This window comes from Heliconius melpomene, chromosome 18, assembly GCF_056956725.1.
Source record: "Heliconius melpomene rosina isolate 202511_hmr_F chromosome 18, ASM5695672v1, whole genome shotgun sequence".
In the NCBI taxonomy this organism is placed as follows: Eukaryota; Metazoa; Arthropoda; class Insecta; order Lepidoptera; family Nymphalidae; genus Heliconius; species Heliconius melpomene.
Window position 1 is genome coordinate 717,167 of NC_140406.1, and position 12,025 is coordinate 729,191.

Consider the following 12,025-nt stretch of genomic DNA (forward strand, 5'->3'; position numbering starts at 1 on the left):
TGACACAACTATCGAAATATTTTTATTAACTTCACACTTCACGTGTGCTGGATGAACATAGGAGGGTAGACAAAGAGAAACTGGGAACCTAGTGTAAAAACACTCTGCTCCCATTAAGACTCTTTCGGAACCCAACGCCGCGCTTTGGCTCGTTACCAGAGCGAGAATATAGACACGAATGTAAAGCGTTTATTACTTTCCCCGTAACAACAATTATTGGAAATCATTAAATATGAATTAGACATGGGGCTACGTTAAATCAATGTTTTGGTGCCGACAGGCCGGACGATGGGAGTCAAGTTAGTGGAACGAGGCCACTTCTAGGTATATTTGTAACGCTTTACATTTATTCAGGATGTTTACCTAGAAAGAATTTGCTGTGACCGATTAAAATTCAATTTTATTCTAATTATAATTTAAAAATATCACAATAATGCAAGAGGTACAAGCGTGCGACTGTAAACGCGACAGGCTGTGGATTCAAATCTCACTCAGACGAAAATTAGGCTGAAAGTAGTGTACGGAGTGGCCGGACTCAATGGTCTTTCCGCCCACCTTACTGTACCCTATGCAGGAAAAGGGTGTAAAGTTCTCTAGACCTGTTCTAGTCTAGGAATTCTTTTTGAAAATATTGACGGAACCATATGTAAATAAATAATGTAAGACCAATAAACAGCTGAGTAACATATGCTTCTTACAGATAAAAAAGACATGACTTATTAATTTCAAAACTGGCATCATATTGAACATCGATTTTGATATGGATATTTAAATAGATTTTAATGTTTCATTCAAAATCGACTTACATCAAAATGAGGTTTTGCTTTTTAGTTTTACTCTTTTTTGCACAACAAAGAAGACAACGGAAACATCGTATTAAGACACTCCATCCCCCACGTACCGCTCAGTTTGCAATAAATCGCGTGTGGCGGAACTATACTCAGTCAGTACACCCCAGAGCGGCAAAAACAAAATATTTGAAATATAATCATTACCCCAATATGGAATTGAATCCACAATCGTCGCATTTAGAAACATACAGGTGAGGTAAATAAAGCGCGGTCGGTCAGATGCCGTCATGGAAATATGAAAAATTGCCTGATTGGAAATTTGTACATCAAACGGTTAGAATTTTATGGGACGGCAGTCGGTCGCGCGGTAAATTATAAATATCATAAAATGTTGTTACTATACGGTACACAAAGGTAAGGCGTTGGGTGTTCAAAATTTAATATACGTGAACATATTATTAATTTATTATGTTGAGACCGTCTAACTACGACTGTGGGTTCGGTTCCCACTCGATGAAATAAACTATTTTAATATCGTAGACGTTACTACGGCATTACTGAAACATCTATAACATAACGCGTCACCACAGCGCGGGAACTATAATCATCTGTTTAGAAACTACATTGAAACACATGTGCGAATACTTTCAAGTACATATTGAACATTCTTTATTCTCAATGTTGCCTTAATTTCAACACAATACTTGTATAGCAAAACGTAAAGTATTCATTTCCACCTTAAACATCCATAATGTACCAAATTCTAAATGGTCCATAGCGTTTAAACTAAGTAGGTACCTACAAGTAAAGCAATAGTCAATAGCTATCTATAAAGGTCGTGAGACGACACGCATGGACGAGGACGCGCCCGACGCGACGCTAGGAAATGGCGTAACTGTGACTAATCCCGCAGTATAGGCAGAGGGAATCTAGTGTTTAGACACTCAGTTCCCCACTGTCCGCTACACTGTGTGGAAGCGTCGCGTTTACATTCAGACACCTTGACTCGCTATAACTATGTATGCACGTGTGCGAGCTCGTAGCTACGAACACACAACACAATATTTGTAACTGGCGTATCGCCAACGCGGATACTTCAATGTTGTCAAACTAATGTCTGCAGAACACCGCGGTATCTATACTAATATTATAAAGCTGAACATTTCGTTTGGATGTGCGCGCTTATCTCGCGGACTACTCTTCTTCTCTTCGAGTTCATTTCTCGAAGTAGGCTGTAGGCCATATAATATAAGTTAAAGTTACTTCCGTCTCAACTCTCGACTCAACCTAAAGCGGAGAACAGAGTGACTTAGCACTAGGCTCTCCCTGTCAAACCTGTTATATGTAAAACTAAAACGTGGAGCTAAAGAAGAATCACTTAATACCAAAGAACAAAATTACAACAACACAAATAAGTTGTAGCCGCGCGAATAAGAATTTCAACGTAGCTTGATGCGCTCTAGCCTCTAAGCCGTATGGCTTACAACGCGAAACAAAATCGACTTTAAACATGCTAAAATTAAATAAATTAGTCTTCTATTATTATTGCAAATTTGACAGACCATTAAATTGGAAGCTCTGGAAGCCATTTAAATTGAATATCAATAGATAAGCCAAAGATTAATCATCATATAAATTCAGTGTTTTAGACGATAGTTTCTCAACACTATACAATTAAAATAAACTAAAGCAAGCAACTTGAATAAACCTTCTGTAGCTGTGGAGGTATTATCATTTCCAAGTTCTGGTAACTAGTCGTATAATTGCGCCACTCAACACGTATGTCTCGTTGTTATGTAATAAAAAAGGCGCGTAGACAGTATGAATCTAATAACGTTTAAAAACCGGTTAAGTGCGAGTCTGACTGGCGCACCCAGGTTTCCGTACCAATTTCAGTATTGTAGGTCAACTGGGAAAAGGAATTACAACTTAAGTATGCAGGCGTATGCACTCATTTTGTATGCAACCAAATACAAATATAAGTTTGTAATGAGTTTTTCTATGAAATATCTGTACATTATTCTTTTGTCTGGGACGTACCCTGTAGATCTTGATTCCCTTGCGAGTCTCAAAAATTTGCGGCAAAAACGGCTGTGGCTTTTGATTGCGTTAGCTTAGAAGTTTGGTTTTATACCTGATACATATACATGATGAGCTCTAAGGGACAGTAGACCTGAGTATTTGATATAAATTTCAGCTTGGTACCTCCACACGTTCCTGAGAGAAAGGGTGACAGACGGACGGACAACAAAGTGATCTTAAGGGTTCCGTTTTTTCCTTTCGAAGAACGAAACGCTAAATGTCCTCACTTTTATTAAAAATAAACAACATTTTTTTAGGCAACATTTAAGTCCACAATCAATATTAACTAAACAAAACGACCAGTACAAAACGTACATGAAATTATCCATATAAACCAAATTATAATTTCTTTTTAAGTTTTCTAATATTAGTAGATGAACTAACGTGTTTCCATTGCGACATACTTTAACGTTATTCGATTACTCTCATAACAGTCACCTCTCTAATTCGTTACTTGATTCACTACTTTAACCCATCCCACGCTCATCTGTTTAAAATATAGTCCCACACGTATCAATTCTCTTAAGGCTAGTAAATTAATTTCTCATATAAAAAAATAGTACATATTGCACCCGCTCAGTGTGGGCCGGTGCGGCTTGTTGCATTGTAAAAGTGAAAGAACTTTTGTCCAGTTTTTGATTTTATTCCTTACAGACCTTTCTTTATAATATTAGTATAGAAATTATAGTATATATAGCAACGTTTAATCGAAGAAAAACTAAGAAGAAAATCTGAAATGAAATATTCAATGTTTTAATTTCCTCGCTCTGGTGACGAGGTAAAGCGCGGCGTTGAGTTTCGTCACTCAACGAAAAAAGGAAAGTGGGGAACGAATGTGTATAATTGGAAACAGAATTTCTTAATATTAGGTTTCCTCTACCTACACTGCCGTTTGCAGGATATAGTTTGAAGCTGATTTTTTTTTAAATTATGCCCAGTGTAAAATTATGATACTAGTTAATATCTTCTTTGTGGGGGGTCTTTAAGACCTATAAATAAATATCTTCCTTGGTTATGTGATTATAGTTTATATATAATTATAAACGTTTATAGCGGAAGTGAGCGTCAATTCACGTTTAAAGGGGGCTCCTTAAACCTACACTCGTATCGGAAGTAGCAGGTACTATTCTAACCCTGCTACGCGATGGTCACCCGCACGGTGATTCTAAGTATATCCATAGAATAATTCTCATAAATATTGTTTTCATAAACTACTTAAACATGCTTATTTAGGCTTTAATAAATCTATTTATAAGTTTAAAACATGAGGTAATATTTCAATGCTGAAACCTTGACTTTCTCTTTAATATTACATTTCTGGCTGTGTTTCTGTAATTATGTCTAATTATATCTGCAATTTTTGTAAAGGGCATAATTTTGTTTATACATGTTAACAAAAAAAGTTTTTTTTTAAATATTCGAGATATTGCGTATCGAGTGACTGAACTCAACTCCGCGATGTATCTTGTTATCGGAGTGAAGAAATGAAAATATTAAAAAAAACATTTCACCGAGTGGAAATCAAACCCAAGACCGTTGCGTTTACAGTTGCATGCTGTAACACTGCGCCACAACGGCCTCATTTCTATATTATGCATGTAAACGACTTCTGTAAGAAAAGGTTATTAATTAGACTGTATTTCTTTTTTATGTTTGTTACCTCAGAACTTTTGACTGGGTGAACCAATTTTGATGAGCTTTTTTATTTGCAAGCTAGTGCTACCTGTGTGATCCCATTTTTTAGGTCCATTTTGACAATGGTATCTATGAGAAAATCATATATCTTAAATTTGCATCAGTATGTGCGCGACAAATGCACAAATAACTCAATATCGCACCAACCGATTTCAATGGCTCCTTCAATTTTTTTTTGAAAGGATACACTTCAAGGATGGGAGGACTGATTATGGAATGTGGTTGAAATTGAACAAGTTTGTTTTTTTTTAGTTGGTAAAAATTATAATTGTACTGTAATAGTTACATGGAAAAACATTGTTAAAATTGGTGTCAGGAGTGAGATTCCTCATCATTGCATTTCTTTTTTAACCAACTTCAAAAAGAGGATGTTCCCATTTCGCCCGACTATAATATATATTACATATGTTCTTGTCAATATGCCAAATTGTTAGTTTGCACAAAAATAATACCTAATTAAGATTTAAGTTCATAGGACCACCACTACCTACTTGTATGAGAAGAATCCTTTTAAGATCTACCATTACTTAAAATTGTAAAATGAAATAATTTGCAACAAAAAGAAAAACCAACTTCTAACAATTAAATAAAAAGTAAAAAAATAATTTTACAAAGATTTTATAATTTAGAAGTTGGTGTCAAGCTAATGCTGTAGCATGCTGAAACTTCAAAATTAAAGTAAACAACCTTTACTGTATCAAATTACTTAGCTTCAAAATTATAAAATCTTTGTAAAATGATTTTTTACTTTTTCAGCAGCAGTGGAAAATGGGGAAAAGGATGTCTTAACACCCTCTGCCTATCCTGCTGTGTGCAGGATACTAGGGAAAGCGTGAAGCTGTATAAAAAAATGTGTTTCTTTTGTTTGTTTATTCCCCCAAGTTCCAATCAAACTCGCAACAACAAACACACACTGCATTTACAGTCAAAACACTTCTTACTGCATTAATGATGGTATCATGCAATAATTTTATAAAATATACAATTTTAATGTATTTATTTTTATATTTTTAAATGCATATATTTGTATCTTGAATAAATGTGGGATGAAAATAGTCAGTTGTTAAATATGAAATATATTTGCCATATAAATTTAAGTTTAGTGAAGCAGTAGTTGCGCAGCATCACAGCATCTGACAAAAATATGAGATTTGCCACACTGAATTGTTTTCATTTCACTTGCAACAAGACAAAGCATGACATTGAGATCTCCCTGCTCAACATGCCAAGTTTTAAAAAAAATGGCAATGCATGGAGCACATAGTGCCTGAACACTAGATTTTCTCTACCCTGCTGTATATAGAATACAGTGGTTTAGCTATAAAAAATAGAGTGTTTATTTATTACCACTTTATATGGAAAGAACATAAAACTATCTATCTTGTATAATTCTATAATGATATGATTCCTGTATTAGTAGTCTGAATTTTTTTTGAGATTCTTTTATTTAAGTAATAATAAAATCTAAAGAAAAATAAATGAATACTTCTAATACAGCAATGATACTTATTGTTGTCCATCATGTCATTTTATATTTTATAAATAATGATTTAGAGTTTTAAAAAAAATAAATATTCACTTTTTTAATATCAGTCATACTAAGAATGTGTTACTGATAACATCATTGGTCTATATGATAAGAAAATTTCTTTTAAATTTGACAATTTTTTTTTTATAATCAAACAACTATGTAATAATAATAAGTACATACTGTAGAAATAATAAGTATTCTTTAATTACATTTTATTTATTAAGTAAAATATCAAATCAATGAAAAAAAATGCTTTATTTTTGTAAAATTTTAAGGACACAATTAAAATTTATACCTTAGTGGGCAGAATACTTAGATAGTTTTCAAGGGGCAAGTTAGAGTAATGCTAAGTTTATTTTGTTATACATTTTCCAAAACATTTTTAATACTTAGTGGTATAACACTATAGAAAAGTTAAAATTCAAAAAACCATAATCACCATAACTTCATATGCAGAAACCTCACCTTCACATCATTTGATAACAGAATTACCTTTTCACATTTATAACATCATGTTAATCTGCAAATTTACATTGATAGTGTTATCTACATTCACAATTATTACTTTTAGAATACCTGTACTTGGATTCTCAGTGTATTTTATTGAAAAACGAAACAAGCACCAAATGGTTTACTAAGATTCTTTCCTTTTCTTCTTTCATCATCAACTAATAAGTTGCCATAAAAAGATTTAAAATAGACAGGTGAATGTCACTGACCTGAGGTAAGTTGGCCGCGATCTGCCTATGTAACGAGTCCCGCTCTTTCTCCACGTCCTTGAGCCGGAGCTCCGTGTCTCCGAGACGCTCCTGCGTCTCTCGCAGGCTTTCCACCAGCTTGTCCCTCTCATCTAACATAGATACCATGAGCTGCTCGAAATTAGCGTCCTCACCGGAGAACTGAGAACTACGCTGGCTGATACTGTCTTCCGATATGGTGGGCATCACGTCGCACATCATATTCCACATTTTAATTTAACATGAAACCAGAATATTTATCGTACACGATAGCTACACTGAACAACACAATTATTTCAATCACCGTTTTAAATATGTTTCGGCACAAACGTTACCTAAATCTAGCGCACTGAACGCAAGGGCGTCGTTTTACATTGTCGTTGTATTCGTATAAGATGCTAGTCAAGTATTCGGGAGACATTATAGTTCGATATTTAATAAGACACACCTAAAAGTAACATTACTCTCACAATTCCATACTAACTCGGCACAAGCGGCATGTCTGCCATCTTGGAACGGAACGTCACTCATACTACCAAAGATTATACCGTGTGTAGGATATAGTAGAGACAGATGTGCCACAATACTTAATTTATTATTTTCATTTATTTAGTTAAGTGTTAGGAACTAAGTGAAAGTGGATATAATAATGTAATAACTGAATGATTGTTGATTGATGAAGTGCCAACATTAAGTTCATGGACTTTGCAATTGAAAATTGTCAAATAGCACTTTGCTTTTCATTCTGCTCTTTGTAATTATTACTACATTCGAAATAATACAGTGATAGATTTCTAAAATCAGTACACAAAATTATCTCTACTGAAATATTTTTAAATGAAGATCTTATTTAGAAGACGTAACTTTCTATTTCTGTGTACTTTAATTTTATTACTTAATTTCTTACTACTTACTTTGTTTTTATTTAAAAGTATACTTTTTGAGGAAATATAATTTTACCATTTCAAATAACTATAATTATTTAGAATATTGAAATATATTCTGAAAAAAAAAGGTAAAACGTATATTTATTTAAATATCTTGAATATTTGATGTTTTTTTTTCAATGATGTCGTTAACTGTTATATAGTAAAATAAAAATGTATGTTATTTTATTTTGAGTAAAACATGAATACTCTTATTTAATTCAGAGAAGCATAAAATCAATCACATTTCGAGAACTATAATATAATGTTACTTTTAATAATTCCACATCCATAATGCTTATTGTGTCTTGTCTGTTTTTAAAAGCTAGTCTTTGATACTATTTCTACGAATTTACGCTAGAGGTCATCACTAATAATTATGAATGAAATCCTTTTGTATTGTTTTTTCTGTTAAACGTACATATGAAGAATACTGTAATTTTAAGATAGTTATGAGATAACGTAAATAAAACGATAGTTTCTCACGGATATATTAAACTTAAGGACAATATTGAGAGTTAGTTTTAAATAAAAAATGATATTTTTACTATTGGCAGCATTAAATTAAAATTCATAGAGTTTTCGATAAATAAAAATGCATTATATTTCTTTTTCATTAAGTCATCAGATACAGTTTTTGTTTATATGTACGAACAAGAATTTAACAATTTTTAACAGTATTTAATTAGTTTTTATACTGTATACTGTATGTTGTTTGTATACTGTAGTTGTTGAACAGCGATATTATTTAATTATCTGTTATTCTAATGTCAATAAATTAAAGTATAATTGTATTTTGAATTTTTGAGCGTCTGTGGAACTTAAAAATCGTGGTTTGTGATCTAATTCTTTTCCGCCAACTTATCACAAAATATATATATTTTTAAAGTAAGTTAGGTTAAATTGATTACTAATATTATTCTAAAAATAATATATCAATGGTTCAGTGTACGTGATATAATTATTTTGAATGCGGTTCCCTGCTCAACGGTTTGTTTTGTTTGCTGTTAGCAAAGTTGTTAGATGCCGAAGAAAAAAGGTCAAAAAAAGGCAAATAATGCAGGTAAAATTACATTATATTCTAATTATAATTAAATAAAAACTGTGCTCTTAATCTTTTAATAAGCATAATGTATCCATTTAATTACTTTATATATTTTCATGTCACATATGTTATTGGAATAAAATTTTCAGATTTCACGTTAAATGACTGCGCAAACGCGCTTAAACCTGTTGGAAGAGTTAAGAAGTCAGTTACTTCTGAACCTGTTCCGGAGAAATCTTGGGAAGATTTAGAAGACGATGACTGTGATATCATTGAAGAAACAAACCCCGATGGCAGTAAGAACTTTGTCTATAAGAAAAAAAAATCTAAAATTGAATCAGATAAAATAGAGGAATGTGCAGGCATTATATATCCCGAGATAGTGTGGTATCTTATATCACCATATATCAAACCTGAAGAAATCGGCACTTTTGCTAGGATTAATAAAGCTACTTATTCAATTACTTTAAGAGAATCCTTTTGGAGAGCTTTATACAAGAGATATTGTCAAAACAACCCAAAACTACCAGATAAATTGAAAATTGAGAACAATTATAAATTATATGGCTTAAAACAAAGGGTTATTAGAGCTTTATATCATACTTATGATGTATTTATCAAAAAAATTGTCCAGCAAGCGTCTCAAGAGAGCAGACCTCACAACTTGGTTAAAAGGAGGTGTGTCAATGTATGGTACTGCAAGGGTGCTACATATTGGTTTGTTTATTTTAAATTGAAGAAATCAAGTCTTGAAAAAAGGGTAAAGACATTAAATTTTATTGAAGAACTAGCAAGGATTGATGCTAACCCAGAGGAGGATTCACAAATATTACAGGTTTGTGTGATGACAAATTATTGTTAAATTTTTTCTATATTTGTATGTTTATATGCTTTCATATGTATTTGATTGGCAACATATTTAATGTTATAGTAATAACAGTGACAGATATACACCAAAATAACAAATAAAAACCCCTTAAAAATTCAATAAATTTTGTATATGTCTGAGTATGTGTTTATGATAAATTTCTACAATCTATTTTAAGTTTACCACTACAAAAAGTAATTGTAAAAACAATACTAACAAGTAAAACTTATTTACTGTTCAGTGATAATTAAAGAATAGAAATGTGTAGAGTTAATATAAGTAGAATATCATGAACAATAGCTGCCATTGTATGTAATAATTAAATTATGACATTATATTAACAGCAGCAAATGTACAGTTTCTTGATTGCCCTTTCAGTAGAACCGCCTTCCGATCCAGTGCTAGCTTTATGCTATAGACTAGAGTAAAAAATAGCCAACTAATTGATATTTGCCGACTCTTGGTCATAAACCGTAAATAGCGTTTATTAGTCGGCATTACTGTCGGATTTTCTTCAAATTTATTTTTGCTAACTTAGTTTTGTTTATTATAAATCTATTATATATATTTCTCTCCTATGCAAATTTTTAAAAGTTGTATTAGAAAAAAAAGATTGTGGCAAGCATTGTCAAATCAAACAAGCAAAGGACGAAGAGAGAGAGAGTTTCTTGAAATGTCATTTTCCATATTTTCTTAATTAATAAAAAAAATATCTGCAATAATTATCACCCTTCATTATATTCAGGAAACATGATGTATATGTATGTATATTAATACCTTATAGTAGATCAATATTTGTAAACATTTACTTAATTAGATAATTTAGTTGTTTTAAAAGGGCTATTTAAATAAATATTAGTATTTAGAAAATATATTTTGCGAAGACTCAATATTATGGATTATTATTTTACTTGAAAAATAAGGATGATTTCATCTTTAAATAGTTTTCTGCGTGTATTTAATATGATTAAAATCATCATTTAACAGGTGAACAATTAGAATAAACATTGATTTTAAGATTGACTTTCTATTATATAATATTTTACTTTAAAACTTAAACATAAGGCAGACCGCACATTTCATCGTCTATTCTCATAGTCAAACGGAACCGGAATAAAAAATTTCAAACGCTGGCAACCCCTGTTTGCGGCAGGAATTTTCCAGGCAACCCTGTTTTATAGTGATCAGAAAAAAAAAAAACAAAATTATTAACATTTAGTGACATTAAACCAAGCAACATTAGACTTGCGGCAGACTGAGAGCTGGCAACCGTTAATTTTCCAATTCCTTATGCGATTATCTTTCAAATGATGTGCGATTCATATAAAAAACGTATGAGTGCAATTTTCTCCAAAAACGAGTTACGAAAAAATGTAATTAAAGGTGATTGCGGCAGGATTCTTCCAGGCAACCCAGGTGTAATCTGTTCTACTAATCATGTATTATTTATTAATATAGGTTTAATTAAGAAAACTGATATCTGCAGGTTTCAACAGTGGGATCTCAGGTTAATACAATTATATTTTTAATAGTTCATATTATTATATGCAAATAATAGATAGTCATATTATTATATGCAAATTAACGGAATACATCAACATTATCTGTATCGACAATAAAAAATCTTGAAAATATGTCTTTATTTCACTGAAATGGTTAATTCGGTGAAATAAAGACCCAACCCTTAATTTATGGATTTTATGTGTGTCAGTGGAGCTCAACTTACTTCACCAATATCGAAATATGAATGAGAAGGCATAATAGAGATTGGTCATTTAAATATACACAAAATGTAACTAAAGAAAAATATAACTTACGCAAGATTTCAGAAATAAGAAATACAAAAAAATATATACACAATTAAATTTAATTGTTTAAAATAAAATATATAAACAATGTGGTAGTATAATGTAAAAAAATAATTAAATATCTCTATTAATTCCAGGTCACATGTCAAAGTTTCTACGAAGTTCCACCACTTATGGGAATGACTTTATCATCAGTCAGTGTTGTCTTATCACAGGGATTTAGACATCACAGATTACACCTAGGTTTTAACTCAGGCCACTACAATATATCTAGGAATATATTTCCAGAATGTTCCGTAGTAATAGATACAGTTGTAAATATAATAGTTTTTGATTGGTGGCATCCAAAGTATCCATATTTTGATAGTAAACTGCCATCTTGTTTAGTAGACGAAGAAGCTTTGCCTGTATTAAAGAAAGATTTTTTTTATGACATGTAATTGTGATTTTATAATAAAATATTATATATTGTTACTTGTTGTTTTAATTTACATTTTATTATATAATATTTTTTAGCTTCACATTGTATCCCAGGATATAGA

At 31.6% G+C, this 12,025-nt stretch overlaps 2 protein-coding genes across 5 annotated transcripts in view; one reads left to right on the top strand and one right to left on the bottom strand.

Annotated features, from left to right (window-relative positions):
• Window positions 1-7,372, bottom strand: part of Liprin-alpha (PTPRF interacting protein alpha) — a 132,013-nt gene extending 124,641 nt beyond the window's left edge. For all 4 annotated transcript variants that reach the window (XM_085202279.1, XM_085202280.1, XM_085202278.1 and 1 more), the window contains exon 1: window positions 6,819-7,372. In XM_085202279.1, coding sequence (XP_085058405.1) covers window positions 6,819-7,067 — 249 coding nt within the window. In that variant the 5' untranslated portion in view covers window positions 7,068-7,372. The remainder of the gene's footprint in view (window positions 1-6,818) is intronic.
• Window positions 7,373-8,548: 1,176 nt separating this feature from the next.
• Window positions 8,549-11,957, top strand: fsd (transmembrane protein fates-shifted). The gene is made up of 3 exons (XM_085201645.1): window positions 8,549-8,825; window positions 8,957-9,642; window positions 11,621-11,957. Exons 1-3 carry the CDS (start codon window positions 8,786-8,788, stop codon window positions 11,921-11,923), a joined length of 1,029 nt encoding a protein of 342 aa, XP_085057771.1. The 5' UTR covers window positions 8,549-8,785; the 3' UTR covers window positions 11,924-11,957.
• The last annotated feature ends 68 nt before the right edge of the window (window positions 11,958-12,025 follow it).

What these genes read in the sequence shown, in the direction of transcription:
- fsd (XM_085201645.1), top strand. Translation starts at nt 8,786, where the DNA reads ATGCCGAAGAAAAAAGGTCAAAAAAAGGCAAATAATGCAG. An exon ending in AAAAAAGGCAAATAATGCAG is followed by an intron (nt 8,826 to 8,956) that starts GTAAAATTACAT and finishes TAAAATTTTCAG; the next exon opens with ATTTCACGTTAAATGACTGC. An exon ending in AGGATTCACAAATATTACAG is followed by an intron (nt 9,643 to 11,620) that starts GTTTGTGTGATG and finishes TATTAATTCCAG; the next exon opens with GTCACATGTCAAAGTTTCTA.